At 41.3% G+C, this 19,170-nt stretch overlaps 1 protein-coding gene across 3 annotated transcripts in view; it reads left to right on the plus strand.

The window, feature by feature from the left end:
• Positions 1 to 19,170, plus strand: part of LOC145347814 (cytosolic phospholipase A2-like) — a 173,788-nt gene that overhangs the window by 22,402 nt on the left and 132,216 nt on the right. For 2 of the 3 annotated variants that reach the window (XM_080195701.1, XM_080195700.1), the window contains exon 3: positions 18,296 to 18,467. In XM_080195701.1, coding sequence (XP_080051827.1) covers positions 18,435 to 18,467 — 33 coding nt within the window. In that variant the 5' untranslated portion in view covers positions 18,296 to 18,434. Of the gene's footprint in view, positions 1 to 11,645; positions 11,826 to 18,295; positions 18,468 to 19,170 lie in introns of those variants that run through there. The other variant, XM_080195699.1, reaches the window with a different exon arrangement.

Genomic DNA, 19,170 nt, shown 5'->3' on the forward strand with positions numbered 1-19,170 from the left:
AAATCCCTATGGGGATATTATTCTGACTCACAACTCCCTACCAGAAGAAGCAACTGGATGCACTCTAGGTGGTTACTGGAGTTGAGAAGGTTGGCTTATGAGGAGAGACTGACTAGACTGGGACTATATTCAGTGGAATTTAGAAAAATGAGGGGGGATCTTATAGAAACATATAAAGTTATGAAGGGAATAAGGTAGAAGCAGGGAGGTTGTTTCCACTGGTGGGTGAAACAAGAAATAGAGGGCATTACCTGAAAATAAGGGGGAGCAGATTTAGGTATGAATTAACGAGGAATTTCTTTACACAATGGGTTGTGAATCTGCAAAATTTCCTGCCCAGTGAAGCAGTTGAGGCTACCTCATTGAATGGTTTTAAGGCAAAGAACATAAGAACATAAGAAATAGGAGCAGGAGTAGGCCATCCAGCCCTTCGAGCCTGCCCCGCCATTCAATAAGATCATGGCTGATCTGTCGTATCTCAGTTCCACATTCCCGCCCTCTCCCCATAACCCTTAAAGATAGATAGATCTTTGAACAGTAAAGGAATTAAGGGTTATGGTGAGCGGGTGGGTAAGTGGAGCTGAGTCCAGGAAAATATCATCCATGGTCTTATTGGCCGATTCCTGTTTCTAGTTCTTATGTTAGGGTCAGCCCTTCATTCCCATCTGCGAGTACCCCACCTATTTAACACCAATCCAACATTCACAAGTTGATCCCCTGCCTTCCAAGGACCTTTCTCATGTCAAAGCTCTAACATTTTCCAAATGAGTAGAGGCAATGGAGCACTTTAAAAATGTGCACATCAGCCAGTGCAGGAGGTCACAATAATTGAAGAAATGAGTACGAACTTCAATGGTCTGCCTACATTTCTACTCCAAGCCTATTCTCACAACTTCCAGCAACAACTCTTCATTTTAACCTTGTGACCCTCTGAACTATTTCAAATGCATCAGGATCCATTAGAGAGGACCAAAATGTCACAGAAGATCCTGAGTGGGTCTATGCCCACAAGGGCTTTGATTCCAACATGCAACCTTCATTGTTCAGTGTTTGATTAATTTTATTCATTGCAGCCTCACACCGACTGGAATTTTCCAGTGAATAATCAAACATTGCACCCAAACCCTTTTCCTTTTCCATCTCTGCCAACTTCAGATGATTCTGTCACTGGGTAAACATTGATCTGATGTTACTTTGATAAACTGAAGTTTTTCTATTGGCACAGTATAGTAAAGCTGTTAGAGTTTGGGTGCTTATAATCCAAGCACACAATGGAATGGATTGGTCACAGCAGGCTAAGTGGAGATAAATCATTAAACCACAGTGACAAATAAACATAACCCAGGAAATGACCATAAAGCTATGTGTCAGGTAACTGTAATGGGCATTAGTTTAAAGTACTCAAGCAGTATTATTGAAATTGTGCTGTAACTCAGGAAACACAGTGGATGAATACTATTTGCAATTAAATGTTGTTTCCCTTTTGTTGAGGCATTATAAATTGTTCAGTGTTTTAGTTTCATGTAATTAATGGAAACCATCATTAGAAAAATCGTTATCAAGCCCAATAAAATTGACAGGATGTGCCGCAACAGCTGTGGAATTGCCCAGAATCTCATGTTACAGACCTGGGCAAACCATCTGTAAACTTTCGCTAACTAGAGCAGCACGGGCTGTAGCTTCAGCAAAGTCTTTGTGGCAGATTTCTCATTGCTCGAGAACGTCCAAGCTATGAATGATTTCATCGTCTGCTGTGAGTCTTTTCCTGGCTAAAGAGTCACAGGGGATTGGCAAGGATGTAATGCTAACAGTGGTTCTCCTTTAGACCTCATTGTATCTGCTCCTCTTATTAGCCCATTTGATTGGCTGTTTATTGCACTTTCAACAGACACTCCCAACAAGCTGCACTGCAACAACTCACCACGGTTTCTTTGACAGTACCTGACAAACCCACAACTATCGCCAAGTACAAAAGCAGCAGATGTATGCAAACACCACCACCTGTGAGTTTCACTACAAACCAAAATTTTGGAATTATATTGTCACCTCTTCAATGTTGCTGGATCAAAATCACAGCTGGTCTGCTGAGCATCCTTCAGTAAACTATTGAACTACAGACATTCAGTAGTCTGATGGACTAACTATCCTTCAGTGGATAGTTAGTCCATCAGATGCTGCTGCTGACTTTGATGCTGCTTTCATACATACCTAAAGACCAACTATCACCTAAGGACTGCCTAGAAGCAGGTTGAAGACCACAACTCCCTGTGTTTCTAGGTTTTTAAACTTCTTTCATAGGATGCGGGTGTTGCTGCTAGGCCTGCATTTATTACCCATCCCTAATTGCCCTTGAGAAGGTGGTGGTGAGCTGCTTCCTTGAAGCGCTGCAGTATGTAGTGCAGGGAGACCCACAGTGCTGTTAGGCAAGGTGGTCCAGCACTTTGATCCAGCAACAGTGAAGAAATGGCAATATAATTCTAAAACGGTGTGTAGTTTGCAGGTGGTGATGTTTCCATGCATTTGCTGCTCTTGTACTTATAGTGGCAATGAAGGTTTGGAAGGTCCTGTTAAGGAAACCGTGGTGAGTTGTTACAGTGCAGCTTGTTGGGAGTGTCTGTTGAAGATAGTAGATGAGGTGCCAGTCAAGTGGGCTGCTTTGTCTTGGATGGTGTTGGAGCTGCACTAATCCAGGCAAATGCGGCATATTCCATCACACTCCTGAACTATGCATTTTAGATGGTGGACAGGCTTTGGCAAGTCAGGAGGCAAATTACCCATGGCAGAATTCCTAGCCTTTGACCTGCGCTTGTAGCCACACTATTTATATGACCAGTCTAGTTCAGTTCCTGGTCAATGATAACCCCAAGGATGTTTGTTGATAGTGGGGGATTCAGCGATAGTAAATATCAAGGCAAAATGGTCAGATTCTCTGTTGTTGGCGATTGTCGTTGTCGGCCATTTTTGTGGCACAAATGTTATTTGCCACTAATCAGCCAAAGCCTGAAAATTGTCCAGGTCTTTCTGAATATGGGCACGGTCTTCTTCTTGGGGCGGCAGGATTGCACAGTGGGTTCACACTGCTGTCTCACAGTGCCAGGGACCCAGGTTCAATTCCTGGCTTGGTTACTGTCTGTGCACATTCTCCCTGTGTCTGTGTAAACCTAAAGGATATGAATCATGGACTGAAAGCTACAATCTAACATACTCATACACTCAGATGAGGAGAAATTATTTCACTAAAGGGAACTTTTTGAATTCTCAGTCCCAAAGCATTGTGGATGCCCCATTGTTGAATCTTTTTAAGACTGGGATAGACAGATTTTTGGCTGTCAGAGAACTAAGGGATATGAGAAACAGATGCACCACAGATGCACCATAAATTGTGACTAAATTCAGGAACAGAATATCTCTGCCATACCTTCAGCCTTCAAAATTTGATTCACTCCTTCATCCTGGAAGTTTTATCCTATACTTAAGCGCTCCTATTTTTCTATTTTTATGAAAACCCTTACAATTTCCAATTATCTACTAACCATTTCTCGTATTCCTCTTTAGTTTATTTAATTCCCCTTTTAATTTCCATGTTAGCTTTTCTGTATTCTTCAAGATTTTCTTTAGCATTACTTATCCTAATGATATCACTTGACCTTTCTTAATTTAGTTGTATTGTAATTTTTTAATCTACTGAACTTCATTACTGCAATTCCCTCCCAATTATTGCCATTTTCAAATTTTTTATTTCCTATCTTCCTTTCATTTGAACATGTGCATTGGCAGTTTGCCAAATATCCTATCCAGTTAATTTGGTCAGTCCAAAGCCTTTCTCTATTATAGGTAGGGTTGACAGGCAAAGATAGGGTTGACAGTCAGCATCTTTTTCCCAGAGTTGAAATATCTAATATTAGGGGGTATACGCTTAAGATGAGAGTGGCAAGTTTTTTTACACAGAATGGTCGGTATCCGGAACACATGGCCAGGGGTGGTCTTGCAGGCAATTACAATAGAGGCATTTAAGGGGCTTTTAGATAAGCATATGAATATACAAAGAACAGAGGGATATGGACCAAAGGTGGGCAGACGGGATTAGTTTAATTTGGCGCCATTGTTCGACACAATATCACAGGCTGAAGGGCCTGTTCCCAAGCTGCACTGGTCTATGTTCCTTATTCTAAACCCAGAGAGATTCTGCCTAATTAGCTTCAAGTTTGTCAGCAAGTATTACTACCTGTCAGAACCTCAAATATATGTGCGGGTAAATATCATGTTGTTTATAAATCATTGTACCAAAACTAGAAGTATGATTTAATCATGATTGCATAAGTTGAATTCCAATTTAACAAACTTTTCTGGGAATATTGATTTTGGTGATAGTGTTCCATAAATCTGGTCATTGCTGAGTAATGGCAGGACTTGATAGAGCATCTAAATATTGTGCACTTTAACAGAATCTACTGGGGTAACACGATGGCAGAGGGGTTAGCACTGCTACCTCACAACGCCAGGAACCCGGGTTCAATTCTGGCCTTGAGTGATTGTGTTGGAGTTTGCATGTCCTCCTCATGTCTTGCGTGGGTTTCCTCTGAGTGCACCATTTTCCTCCTACCATCCAAAGATGTGCAGGCTGGATAGATTAGGCATGCTAAATTGCCCCTCAGTGTCCAAAGACGGCCACGGTAAATGTGCAGGGTTATGGAGATAGGGTGGTGAGGTGGGCCTGGTAAGATGATCCATTGGAGAATCAGTGCAGACTTGACGGGCTGAATGGCCTCCTTCGGTGGCTGTATGAAATCCAGGATGACCTACTTTCCGGAACTTTAGTTACATTTGCATAATGCTGACTTCATGACACCGAGAGGCAGGCATTCCAGAAAATGGTCATATTGATGTTTATGAGATCAGCCTTATTGAAAATATATTTCATAAGATTTCCTGCAAGGATGCAGAAGGTAAAAAGGTAACCATTGGAATTTAATTGTCATGAGCATGCAAAAACCGTGCAGTTAATATCAAAATGTTAACTGGTCATTTTTTGTCTTCTGCAGACAGATTCCCACATGAAACAGTGTGAATTTGTTCTGACAGAAACTCAAAGAACATTGAAGCATGAGGTACAGCACTCCAGGCCTTTCCAGTGAGCTGCAACCAGGTAGTACCTACACTGAGTAACAAAATGACTAAGAGACAGTGGGATGTTGCGCACCCAGTATTATTACGTTGAGACTGTTTCCGCTTCTTCTGATCTCACCATTGTTTTCTTAACTGCTAAACACCAGGGGCTGTTCAGATTGCCTTCACAAATCACAAGAGCATGAGAAATAGGAGCAGGAATAAAACATACAGCCTGATAAGCCTGCTGTGCCATTCAATATGATACCAGTTGATCTTGGGACTTCAATTCCACTTTCCCACCTGTTTCTCATATCCCTTAATTCTCTGACAGCCAAAAATCTGTCTATCCCAGCCTTAAATATATTCAACAATGGGGCATCCACAATGCTCTGGGACTGAGAATTCAAAAAGTTCCCTTTAGTGAAATAATTTCTCCTCATCTGAGTTATAAATGATCAGCCCCTTATCCTGAGATTGTGCCCTGGTGTTTTAGATTCCCTGACCAGCAAATGCAATCTGTCAGCATTCACACTATCAAGCCCCTTCAGAGTGTTGTAGGTTTCAATGAGACCACCTCTCGTTCTTCTAAACTCGAATTTACGTAGCCTCCATCACAGGACGAGACTCTCATCGCAGATACCAACTTAATGAACCTTTGCTGTACTGCTGCCGACATGAGTGAGTCCTTTTTTAAATGTTGAGACCAAAACTGCGCACAGTATTTCAGAGATGTTTTCATCAAAACCTGTATAAACCCTGCAGAAAGATTTCTTTATTCTCATGCTTCAATCCTCTTGCAGTAAGGTCAAAATGTCATTTGCCTTCCTAATCACTTGCTGCACCTGCATGCCAACTTTCTGCATTCCTCGTACCAGCCCACCCAGGTCTCTTTGAACATCAACACCTGGTTTCACATCTTTTAAACCAGTCGGCTTTTCTATTCTTACGGCCAGAGTGAATAACTTTCCTATATTCTACTCCTTTGCCATCTTGTTGCCCACTCAGTTAAACATGCAGTAGGCACCATTCCTATTTGTAGCCACCTTGCTTCCCTAAGCATACATTACATTCAGTGGGTGGTATTAAATCCAGCACGGCACAATGGGAAAGATAATGGCCAAGGACAATAAATCAGATTCCTGGCAATGGGAAAATGCCTCCACCCAAACTGCTTGCAGCAGGAAGGTAATGAGGCTCATTAATAAGCTTGTTAAAACCACTTAAAGATGAATTTATCACAATTTCATGCTGACTGCCAAATTAAAAGTAAACCCCACAGTGAACCCACGGCTACGGTAACCCAATCAAGGGACTGTCCTGAGCTGACCTGCTGTAAACATTAAATCTGTCTCTGTGCTTGTGTCCAGGTTGAATAATTTGAAGCTTCACAGAACTGGCTGGAGTTATGTGGGGGCAGAGCCTCTCACAGTTAACTGTCAGAGGGTCAGGCCTGTAAAATGGCCACATTCTCACGCAGGAACTGGGCTCCACCTCTTAAAGAGGCATTACACAAAAGCGTGGCTTCACTTTGCAGGGAATGACAATGGGGTTTAATTCACCAGGTATTGTTGAATCCATTTGGATTTGAAGGAACCCATGTTGAGTGTCAGGACAAGGTTGCAGAGGCACCAGAACAGGTCCCCCAACAGAAGGTGCAGCAGGCAGTGCCAGACCTGTGTACAAAGTAGCAGGGGAACCGCAGAAAACAGTACCAGGCCCAACCTACGGGTTTTTGCACATGGTTTATCTAATGCAGAATGAGAGACAGTGCCAGCAGCAATGCCAGCACTGAGCTACGCAGCCTCATGCAAAGGGTCAACATTATGGCAGTCACACTTAATGTTAGCTACTTTGAATTTCTATTCCATTGGCTTCTCCCAACGCTTGACCAGGAAGCTCTGAGGAATCTGCGAATTCAGGCAGTCATCCACAACTGCATCAAGGTGATTGGTACTCTTTTCTAAGGCTGGTGACTTTGTGAAATATCAAACAGACCGGAACAGCCAGGTGGCAATGTCCATGGGCTTTGCAACTGTGGCAGGGTTTCCACAGTAAGAAGTCTCAGAACACCAGGTTTAAGTCCAACCAGTTTATTTTGTTAGTGGGATTACCATCAAATAAACTGGTTGGACTTAAACCTCGTGTTGTGAGACTTTTTACTGTGTTTACCCCAGTCCAATGCGGGCATCTCTACATCAGGGTTTCCACAGTACAGGGTGTGATCTACTGTACACATATCACCATTGGGAATTCTCTGACCAACCAGCTGCTTTCGTCAATCAGAAGGGGTTCTGCTGTTTAAACATCTGGATGGTGTGTAAATGCCAGAAAAGGATTCTTCAGGTTGTGCATCAGATGTCCAGGCAGCAGCCTTACTGCCTACATACTGCAATACTCCCTCGTGTCATAGCTGTTAACTCTACAGCAGCAGCTCAATATGTGAATTCTTGGGCACCAGGGATATCCCCTCTGGATCATGATGCCTTTGAGAAATCACCACACAAAGAAGAGGAAAGGCATAATGCCAATCACAGCAAAGCGTGGGCCCTATAGAGCAGATGATAGAGTTACTGAAGATGCATTTCAATGGACTGGTCAGGTAAGAAGGGGCTGTTCAATATGACCCAGAAGAGGGTCCCATGCATGGGTGTGGTGTGCTGCAACCTCACAATTTGACTTGATAAAGGAAAGAACACCTGAGAAAACCCAGATGAGGTCACTGAGGAGGCAGAGCTTAAACAAAGGAACATCAATATTCACATGGTGCAGATGCTTGAGAGGTGGAGACCAATGCAAGGGAAGCACAAAACAGCTTTATCCCACTACCCCAATCTCAGCATCCAAGATGGAGTGAGCATTCTGCTTCCTTACCTACTCCAGTACTTTTATCATGGTGTCAGCAGTGTGTCTGGCACTCTCCTCTCTCCCTTGTCCTGCAAGCTTAAGAAGAGAGCAGGTGAGGATTCAAGTGCTACTGAGGAGAACCACTTCTACTAGAGGAGTACCATGAGGGTTATGATACCAACTGTCCTTCTAAATCTTATGTACTCAAGAGAGGTGGGCAACTGGGGAGAGGAAGAAGCAGATTCCTATGACACACACGCATGTAGCCAATGCGAGGGGCACAGGCCCACATCACAGTCATCCAAGTGTGCAATAATGGAGCGAACCTTCTGTCCCTGCCCACCCTCAATTATGATTTTTCTCAAATGATGCCCACATCCCATAAATGAACAAACTAAAAGTGGAAGCTTTGGCCTCAATCTTCCAAACTTCCTTATAGCCAAAGGACTGGTGTCAATGTAATGGAGGGTGCAAGTGTTACACAATTGTTTAAAAAAGTGAAGAGGGTTAAAACAGATAACTACAAACCAGTACCAGTCAGTCTAACTTCAGTGGCAAGGAAATCTTTAGAGACAATAATCCAGAACAAAATTAATTGCCACTTGGAGAAAACATAAGTTTGTTAAAGGCAGGTTGTGTTTGACTAACTTGATTAGGACCTCTGAAGTAATGGAAAGTGTTGATAAAGATAGTGTGGTTGATATTGTCAATATAGACTGTAAGAAGACGCATGATAAGGTACCACATAATAAGACTTGTTGACTAAATGAAAGCCCATCTGATCAAAGGAAGCAGTAGAATGAAGACAAAATTGTATAACGTACAGAATGAAGTGAATAAAGGCAAATGGTTGTTTTTCAGAATGGAGGGAAGCATAAATTGTTGCCTCCAGGAGCTGGTATTTGGACCATGGCTCTGTTTAATACAGCAAATGACCTGGACATATAGGAAATAATTTTAAGTTCACAGATGACACACAACTAGGAAAATAAGTAATAGTGGGGAGGACAGTAATAGATTTCAGGAAAATATATTTTAAAATTCATTTATGGGATGTGCTTGTCTGTTGCTGGGTCAGCATTTATTGTCCATCCTGAATTGCCTTTGAACTGAGTGGTTTACTGGGCTATTTTAGCAGATATTTTAAGAGTCAACCACATTTCTGTGGATCAAGAGTTATGTAGGCCAGACCAGGTTAGGATAGCAGATTTCCTTCCCTAAAGGATACCAGTATACCAGGAGGAATTTAAAGCACTGGAAAATTGTTTCATAGTATTAATTAGACTTTTAAATCCAGGTTTTTATTGAATTCAAATCCTACCATCTGCCATGGTGGGATTCAAACCTGGGTCAGAGAATCCCTACAGTGCAGAAGGAGGCCATTCAGTCCATCATGCCTGCATTAACTCTCTGACAGAGCATCTTACCCAAGCCCTTTCCCCCACCCTATCCCCGTAACCCCACACATTTATTATGGTTAATCCATCTAATCCACACATCTTGGATTTTCACAATAAATCCATTACAGTGTGAATGTAAGCCTATTTGTGACACTAATAAATTTTAAAACTTTTAAGGGGCAATATAGCATGACCAATCCACCTAACCTACACATCTTTGGAGTATGGGGGGTGATCTAGAGTACCCGAAGGAAACCCACGCAAACTCGGGAGAACTTGCAAACTCCACAATATCACATAAAGCCAGAATTGAATGGGGTCCCTGACATTGTGAGGCCACCGTGCTAAGCACTGTGCCTCCATGGTGGAGTGTTTGAATTCAATTCCAAAGTGGCTGGCAAGAAACCCGCCTCCCATAAAATTCAAGCTTGTGTCTCAGAAATTAAAGGCCAATATTATTTCACTGCATTACCCAGAGCCCCCAGTATTTATGTCATGTGATAATACTGATATAATTTTTAGGAGCTGGGTTACTACAGGCTACTTTATTACAATGCCCTCTTTAGGATTTTGCCTTCAATGGCCATTGCATATTTCACAGGCAATTGTTGGGAATTTGGGCATTGAACTCTGATGGCATTGATTGACAGTTCTATGCTTAGAGATATTTTCTGGCAGCTTTTGGCTACTTAAAGTTTAAAGTTTTAAAGTATAAAGTAAAAGTTTAATGTTTATTTATTAGTGTCACAAATAGGCTCACTTTAACACTGCAGTGAAATTACTGTGAAAATCTCCTTTCAATGGCTCTTCCCTTTCTACTTTTCTGCAGCCTGTGTAGGGATGAATAGTTGATGGTTCCACAGGGTGGGCTCAAAGATGCTTAAGTTCAGCAAGGTATACTATGGTCCAGAATTGTTCTTATTTGGCTGCATTTCATTGTTTGATAAATATGTCATAAGTTAAATGTATCCAGTACAGTGTATTTAATGTTTACTTTTCATAAAATTGATATGCAGATTTGTAGTTAATTCTAAGCCAACTAGTCATTAGAAAACTGAATAGGTGAAAGGATCTTCAAAAGGTAAGCACTTGTCTGTTTAAAGCAAAAAATAACTCATGGTGTTTTAATTTTCAGATAATTTAACAATTAACCATTTATCTTTCTGATAAGTTAATGACTAGGAAATGCATCAATATGCCCTTCCAATGGTCCTCCTCAGCATCCTTCCCTGATTTTTTTCTTTGATGTAACCACTGCCAATGTATTTGTCATTGCACTTCCCTTTGCAGTTCAGAATCTTGCTTTAAGTTGTATTGCCCTAGATGCAGACTCTCTTCCTTGTGTTGTGGGCAGAAATTCTTAATCCTGCAGTAATTGTTTGTCACATTAGAAGTTCCCTGCCGCAGTTTGGCAGTGAGTCTGTGTGTTTCAGATTTTTGGGCTTTCTGCAGTTACATTACTAAAGTTAAGCATAATAAATCATTCTTAGAAATAAGCCCTTGTACTTTACAAACTGAGGTATGATCTATATGTGTAATAATACAACAATGTAGCATTGTCCTGATTGATGACATGCATCTTCTAGTGTTCATCTATTTAGTTTTATAAGGACTAGTGTCTTAGAATTAGCTGTAAATCTACAGATCAAGTTTATGAAAAGTAAACATGAAATACATTAATATCTACATTCAGTATTATTCTTTGCTCTTAGCTCTGACTAAGGGTCGTCTAGACTCGAAACGTTGGCTCTATTCTCTCCCCACAGATGCTGTCAGACCCACTGAGGTTTTCCAGCATTTTCTGTTTGTTTCGGTACCATTCAGTTTATTTTACCCTAGTTCATTATGTGTCTTCCCCTTATTCAGTACAATACCCAGTGATCATTCTGCTGCTAGTTAAGCATGTTATCGTGAATGCGTACATCAGTGTGGATGTGGGTGAGAATATAGATTGAAATAAATTTAATGTGGTGGAATAATGCAGAATGCGCAAATAAGTATACACGAACGAGAGATGATGGTGATAGGAATGGCGAAGCAGTGCGATGTTAAGTGGTAGATTAATTAAAGAGATTTCACGCTACATCAATAAAACGTTAATAATGCGGAACAACTGCAAAATAAACTAAATGTGTCATGTTATAGTGTTGCTGAGCACTCATGTCCACTTTGAAGGGTGAATGTGTTGGAGAATGAAAAGTCCAACCACCGTCACGCACCCCGGTCACAAAAAAAACCACCATAAAGAAAGCGGTTGCGAGTTCTTTCAGGCTGAGCCCCTTTCATCACAGGACTGGAGCTGTGCCTCGATCAGTGCGGGCAGGCTTTTTCTGCTTGGTATGTGTGCAAGCGCCGCCTTCCAACACGCTGTGTAATATCCGCTTGAGTTCCCATCTTCTCTATTTTGTTCTCTCTTTTAACGCTCGGAAAGAATGACCAGAAGACCTGGGGGGAAAACAGCCACGGCGAGAGGTAAAGTGAATTCCATTGCTTGTGTTGGGGGGGAGAAAATGGTCAAAGTGTGCGAGAGGAGGACGAAAAATGGAGTTTGTTCAGTTTTAAAGTTTGCAGCACTATGGCTGTACTTTGTTTAGGGGTAAGAAAGAGAGAGGGGGAAAGGCTATCGCTTTCTGAAAGTGGCAGGTTGATTCTGTGTTTAACTTCCAGTGCCTATGGAGCAACTGGAGGGAGAGACATAGAGCCCAGTTTACACCGAGTATTGTGTCTCTGCCTTTCTGTCCCGTTCCTGGTAGGAACGGCTGCTGATCTTCATGTGAACTCGCTGCGTTTCTGCTGGCTGTGAAATGCCTTCCCGCCGACCATTCACTTCGTTCCTGAACTCGGGGAATGGGAATTACTTTGTGCGGAATGTGAAAGTGCAAAGGAGGTTCAGAGACCCTCAAGAAGAGGAAACGGAATTTGTACTAACAAAAAAAACCCCACCCACCTTGGAATGATATGAGTTTCTCATCCATTTGGAGGTGTTTACTATTCCGCGTGTAACCAAGAGTGAATGATTAAATGTCGCATTCGGGCAGTGCAAAAACTTCCTACAAAACGAGAAGCGGAATGAAAGGATTGTTTTAATTAGGGCTTAATATTACAAATCCGATTCTAGAACTTTAAATTAGCAGTAAGAAACTTAATTCCATGTGTGAATTTGCAAACATATTAAAAACCAGTATTAAATGTCACTTAATTACAATACATTCTTATTTTATAATGGCTCTTTAAGGGGTAACGAAATGCTGCTATTTAACTTACGTCATACTGACTATGGAAAATGCGGGTTGTAAAATAGTTTTTACCCTGCCAACCATGGATTCTGTTACCGCTTCTCTTTCCTACAGTGCATGCTAGATTTTTAAAAATATTCTTTCATGGGATTTTCATGGGACTGCAAGGCCAGCATTTGTTATCCAATAGTAACCCTTGAGAAAGTGGTGGTGAACTACAGTCCATGTTGTACAGTTACAACCACAGTGCTGTTAGGGAGGAGATTACAAGCCTTTAACCCAGTGACAGTGAAGAAACAGCAACGTGGTTCCAAACTAGCTTGGTACTTGGTTTGGAGGGAACTGTCAAGTGGTGCTGCCTATGTGCTTCTCAGTGGGAGGTACCAGGGAAAGTTGCTTCAGTGCATCTTGTATAAGCTACATACTGCAGCCACTGTACACTGGTGGTGGTTGGAGTAAATAGTTATGCTAATAGATAGGGTGCCTATTAAACAGGAAGAATTGTCTTGGCTGGTCTTGAGCTTCTTGAGTGAAGCTGCACCATCCAGGTAAATGGAGATTATTCCACCAGGCACCAACTTGCGCCTTATAGATTGTAAACAGGTTTGGTGAGTCAAGCGGAGAGTTACTCATCATTGACCTGCTCTTGTAACTACAATATTTATTCAGCAAGTCCAGTTCCATTTCTGGTAATTCAATGGTAATCCCAGGATATTGATGATAAGGGGTTCAGTGATGGTATTGTTAAATGTTGAGGGGAGATGGTTAGATTCTCTCTTGTTGCAGATGGTCATTATCTGGCACTTGTGTGGTGTGAATGTTGCTTGGCAGTGGTCAACCCAAGTCTGAATGTTGTTCATGCTTTGTTGCATTGGATATGGCCTGCTTCAGTAGCTGAGATGTTGTGAATGGTGCTGAACATGTGTGGAGATCTCCAGATATATCCTTCATGATGGAGGAATGGTGACAGATAATGCAGCTGAAGATGTTTGGGCCTAGGATGCTATCCTGAGAAACTCCTGCAGTGGTGTCCTGGAGTTGAGATGATTGACCTCCAACAAGCTGAACCATTTTCCTTTCTGCTAGGCATAGCTAGAATCAATGGAAAGTTTTCACTTTGATTGCCATTAACTTCAATTTTGCTATTGACAATTTGATTTATTGTTGTCACATGTATTAGCATACAGTGAAAAGTATTATTTCTTGTGATATACAGACAAAGCATACCTTTCATAGAGAAGGAAATGAAACAGTGTAAAATGTAGTGCTACAGTCATAGCTAGGGTGTAGAGAAAGATCAGCTTAATGCAAGATAGGTCCGTTCAAAAGATTGATGGTAGCAGGGAAGAAGCTGTTCTTGAGTCGGTTGATTCGTGATCTCAGACTTCTGTATCTTTTTCCTGACGGAACAAGTGGAAGAGAGTATTTTTCCCGATGGAAAAGAGTACATCTGGAGTGCGTGGAGTCCTATGCTACACTCATGTTTCGATGTCAAATCACTATGACCTCACCACTGAAATTCAACTCTCTTGTCCGTATTTGAACCAAGGCTGTAATGAGGTTTGAAGACATGGCCCCAGTGAACTCAAACTGAGCATCCATGAGCAGGTTACTTCTGTGTACGTGTTATTTGATAATACTGCCAGTGATACCTTCATCTCCTTACTGATCGAGAGTAGACTGATAGGATGGTAATTGGAAAGGACATCCGTGGGTAGTTTTCACGTTGTCAGCTGGATTATAGCAGCAATGGAAGAACTCAGTGAGGGCCGACAGCTAGTTGTGTACCAGAGATCTTCAGTATTACGCCTGGGATAGTATTAGGACCCATTGCCTTTTACAGTACCTTCAGCTATTTCTTGATATTACAGCTAGTAAATCAAATTGGCTGAAGTCTGTTTCTGTGGTGGTGGGGACTTCAGGAGGATCCAAGATGAATCATCCACTCGGCTGGTAGCAAATGCTCTGGGCTTGTCTTTTGCACTGATGTGCTATGCGGGCTCCACAGTCTGAGGATGAGAATATTTGGGAAGTTAATTGGTGGTGGATAATAAAGCAATCATGACTTGATGTGGAAGGATTGCAGAGCTTTGATCTGATCCATAGATTGTGTGATTGCTTAGCTTTGTCCATTATATTCTGCTTTCACAGTACCAGTGTTCTGTAGTTCTTCAGCAGTTTTGTTCATGAAGCTACCTTCAATTGCTTTTGGGTGGGTCAAGATCCTGAGGAATAATAATATAAACTAGAACTAAATAGCATGGAGTTCACTAGTTTTTTGTTTATTTATTAGTGTCACAAGTAGGCTTACATTAACATTGCAATGAAGTTACTGTGAAAATCCCCTAGTTGCCACACTCCAGCACCTGTTCGGATACACTGTGAGAGAAGTTAGCATGGCTAGTGCACCTAACCAGCATGTCTTTCAGGGTGTACCGGAACACCCTAAGAAAATCTATGCAGATGTGGGGAGAGCTTGCAGATTCCAAACAGTGACCCAAGCTGACAATCAAATCCTGGTTCTGGCACTGTAAGGCAGCAGAGCTAACCACTGTGCCACCATGCCTTTGGGTGGAGGTCAAGAACTTCTGTCCTGGCGGTCCTTGGGACTTACTGTGCATGTGCAGAATGGGAGGCAACTAAGCATGCACAGCTTAGCATTTGATGTTTATCAGGCTGAGGACATGGGCAAAGTGTACTGGCGTGAAAAAGAAACAGTGTGAAGACCTGAAGCGGGATGCGATTTATTAGAGAAGAATCCCAGATATCAACAGAGATTCCAGAGTAAGACGAGCAAAGAAAGAGGCACTAAGTAGTATAAGTGCTGTGAATAGGAATGCTTTAAGCAGTGACATGCTGGGGAGGAGCCCTGAGTATCTGAGAAGGCAGCGGAAAGATAGTAACTCTGCTGTGTGCCATTGGGGTAAAGGTGACATTTTGGAGTAGTGGTGTTTTGCTCAGTGTGGCTGAGTAATTCTGCTTGAGTTGCTAGTTCAGACTTTGCTGAGAGGGGCTTGTAGTCTCGGGAGATTGAAACCATGCAAAGTGAGTTGTTTTTGAGTCCGTGACTTTTGGAGAGAATTCCAAGGCTAGATTTTTGAGGCTAAAGACTGGAATTCCTCGTGAGAGAGGAAGAGTTTCAGTGAAATTGGTTGACTGTGTTTATTGACATTTGAGTGGGTCGCTGAGAAATCCATTGGATTTGTCTTGGTAGCATTTGCTATTTAACATGTAGAGTGGGTGCTAAATGATAGTTGTGTGGCCATTCACGTTGACCTCCTATTCACCCTGAATGCTAGAGTATGAGATAAATATTGTAAACTCTTTTATTTTTCTGACCTTGTATAGTAAAACAAGACTTTGCATGGGGAAAGCTACAACAGAAAGTGAAACTTGTGAGGAAGCCATTTCTTATTTTTTTTTGCAATAGAAATAGAACTAGAAAAATTGGAAGGGAAAGCCACACCATTTTAGTCCAAAAGGAGCCTAGAAAAGTTATCTTGAGAAAATTTAGTTTAACTAAACATTTACTGTTAGCAAAGGATTTAGACCTTCAGGAAGCTTGCTGAATTGGAATGTATTAATATAGGGTATGATGGGAAGTGTATTCCTTTCCCACTGCATTAAGTAAATTTAAATTGGGATCTGGTAAAAGTGTCTTATGAGATTGGGATTGTTTCTGAATTGCCCATTAAGAATATATTGGGAAATGATTTAGAGGGCCATATTGTTTTTCCACAACTTGGGACAGGGTATCACAGTTCCAAAGTTGTTCCTACTTCTATCCAGTTGACCCAAGAATTGACTCGAGAGACAATGCTGATAGATCCACCTCAGCGATGGGTGGGGGGAACAGAGGCTGTTTTGGGGCCTGCAGAAATGCCTACAAAGCGCTTTTCAACAGAAGAGACTAAAAGTCTCAAAATGACCCCAAAGTTAATGATACCTGTGCTGACCAGTGTTGAGATACTGGACTTGGCATCAGGATAGCAGGCAAGTAGAAAATTAACAAAATGTTTTAAAACCCCAAAATAATTGGAATGATTTGTTTTGTGATTTACATGAAAGACTCAAAGTGTTAGAAGTAGGCTTACATTAACACTGCAATAAAGTTACTGTGAAAATCCAGAATGGGGGAGCGTTTGACCTTGCACATATAGAATGAAATCAGACCCATTCATAATGAGATCAGAAGACTAAACTCTTGAGCGTGAATATGAGAAGCGTCTCAATAACATTCTTGAAATGGCTAAAAGAGATTGCAATCAAAGAAAAAAATAGTGTTGGTGCATAAAGAAACCATTTTGACCTTTAATTTCTCAAAATGAGAATTGAATTTAACACGACAAAACAACACAGATAATGCGTCAAAAGGGTGACAACTGGGCTGTTAGACTTAATTGAAACATTTTTTGCCAAGTTAAGAAACAGATGTCGGAAGAGAAAAAGAAAACTCTGCGTTTATGATCATTTTATTCTATTTGTTACATAAACTAGCTTTTGGCTAAACCTTTCTAACTTTTAATTCGATATGTGTAATTGTGGAACAAAATTAAAATTTATCTGTATAAAATATGATCTTTTTGTTAGAAGATAACAATTTCTTACAAAGAAATTGTAAAGCCCATTTCAAGGAAGCCTTCGCTATGGTGAAGATAGTTCTTTCTCCCCAAGGAAAAAAGTGTTACGAGGTGCAAACTTGTCTATTTTGAGAACTCGAATCATTACAGGCCTCGAGTTCTACCCATACATTGACCAGGGGTTGGCTGTGCATATACAGCTCAGTGCTTGAAGTCCTTCAAGGCCGAGGACAAGGGCTCAGTGCACCTGCATGAAAAAATGGTACAAAAGCTAGGCCATGTGATCTGGGAGAGGAGCACCGTATCAGGAAAGCATCCCAGATGGGACAGGGGAAGCCCCAAAAGAAATTTACCCAGATAGGGGGCAGGGAGAGTTGCCAGACAAAGAGAGAGAAGCAAAGAAGGAGGCTCCATTTCATAAATGTGCTGTGATTGACAGGCATTAGGCTTGGGTGAAGGCCTGAAGATCTGAGAATGCAGCAGAAGGTTGGTGACTCTGTACCACGGGCTGTTTGGACAAAGGTGCCCCTTTTGGGGTAGTGTTTTTCTGTTCAGCAGCTGTAGAGCTGAAGTTACTTACATGAGTTCATGCTGCATTGCAAACTCAGGAATTCAGGGGAATGGAGTCTCAGGAGATCAGATTAAAAAGCTGTGAGCCATTGATGGGGCAGTCTGAGTAGGAGTGACTTTTGGAGGAAATCCCGAGGTGAGGACTGGAACTCCTCATGAGAGGAATAGAGTTTGATTGACTCGGTGTTGAGTAGGATGCTGAAAAATCTATGGGTTGCATCAGCTGCATTTTCCATTTACAGTGCAGCGTAGATGTTTGACCGCATGTTGCCTGTTAGTTCACATTTACCTCAATATTAGCCCTGAATATTCAAGTTTAAAATAGATATTGTAAATTGAAGTTTATTTTGTTTGTTCAAAAACTGTGGCACCTTGTGACTTTACTCTCTTGACAGATGTCTTGATTCTCAAATTTTGTCTCATTTAAACAAGAAGTTATTGGTCTGTAACTAGATCATACCAAAAGCTGGGAATCTGGTCCAGGATCATAACATATAGGTTTTGGCATCAATATAATAGTTGTTTGATTACAAACAGTTGCTTTTTTATTTTTCAGGAATGGAAATAGACATTTGCTGAAAGCTATTTAATTTTGCATCTGGGCAGAGGAAACTTCAAGTTTTGTTCAGTCAGTGTTACTTGAAATAATAAACTCATCATAACATACACCAAGATCTATTCAACTGTGATTGAGAATGGCTTCTATAGATCCGTATTCTCACATAATAGTAAGTACAAATCTTCACTGTTAAGGTGACCTTCAATACTTGATCAGATGTTCTATTTATTAATTGCAACGTATTTTGAAATGTTGTGCTTCTTTATCTCACATTTCAATGTCAGCAAGCAAGTATATCCATCAGGTTCAAGTAGTGTAAAATTTCTTCAATCTCAACTTTGGAACACTTTCTACTGTACGTGTTCTCCCATTTCCCTTTGGACCTAGCATTGGTACCAGATTTAGATTACTTTTGCTGTCCTTCCTTTTAAAAAGTAGGAAAGATTCTAAAGTTCAGAAAGAACTGGATTAACCCAAACTCATTTTAGTTGGGCCTCTTACAGTCAGCCAGTCACATTGAGACTAAATTTGCTCAGCCATCTCCTGTGGCCTTTTGACTTCCATGTTCTAGGCCACTTCTGTGTGTGTCTCGCCACCCCGACCTCCCTAACGTCTTTGAACCCCTATTCCATTTGCATCTGCAGCTGGTAAAAACGTTTTTACAAATCTCTTATTGCACTTTCAAGTCACAAAATGCCTAACCCTTTAGCCCCTTCATTCACCATCAAATTTCTCTATTTGCTCAGCTGTGCTGTTCCCCTCTCTTTGATGCCCTTATCCCAAATCACAACTTCTCAATTTTAATCATTCCCTGGTATAGTCCTTATCTTGCACCCTAAAATTGGAGGGACAAGAACTTGATTATATCTCAT

This window comes from Carcharhinus amblyrhynchos, chromosome 9 (genome assembly GCF_965287045.1).
Source record: "Carcharhinus amblyrhynchos chromosome 9, sCarAmb.v2.hapA, whole genome shotgun sequence".
NCBI classification, from domain to species: domain Eukaryota; kingdom Metazoa; phylum Chordata; class Chondrichthyes; order Carcharhiniformes; family Carcharhinidae; genus Carcharhinus; species Carcharhinus amblyrhynchos.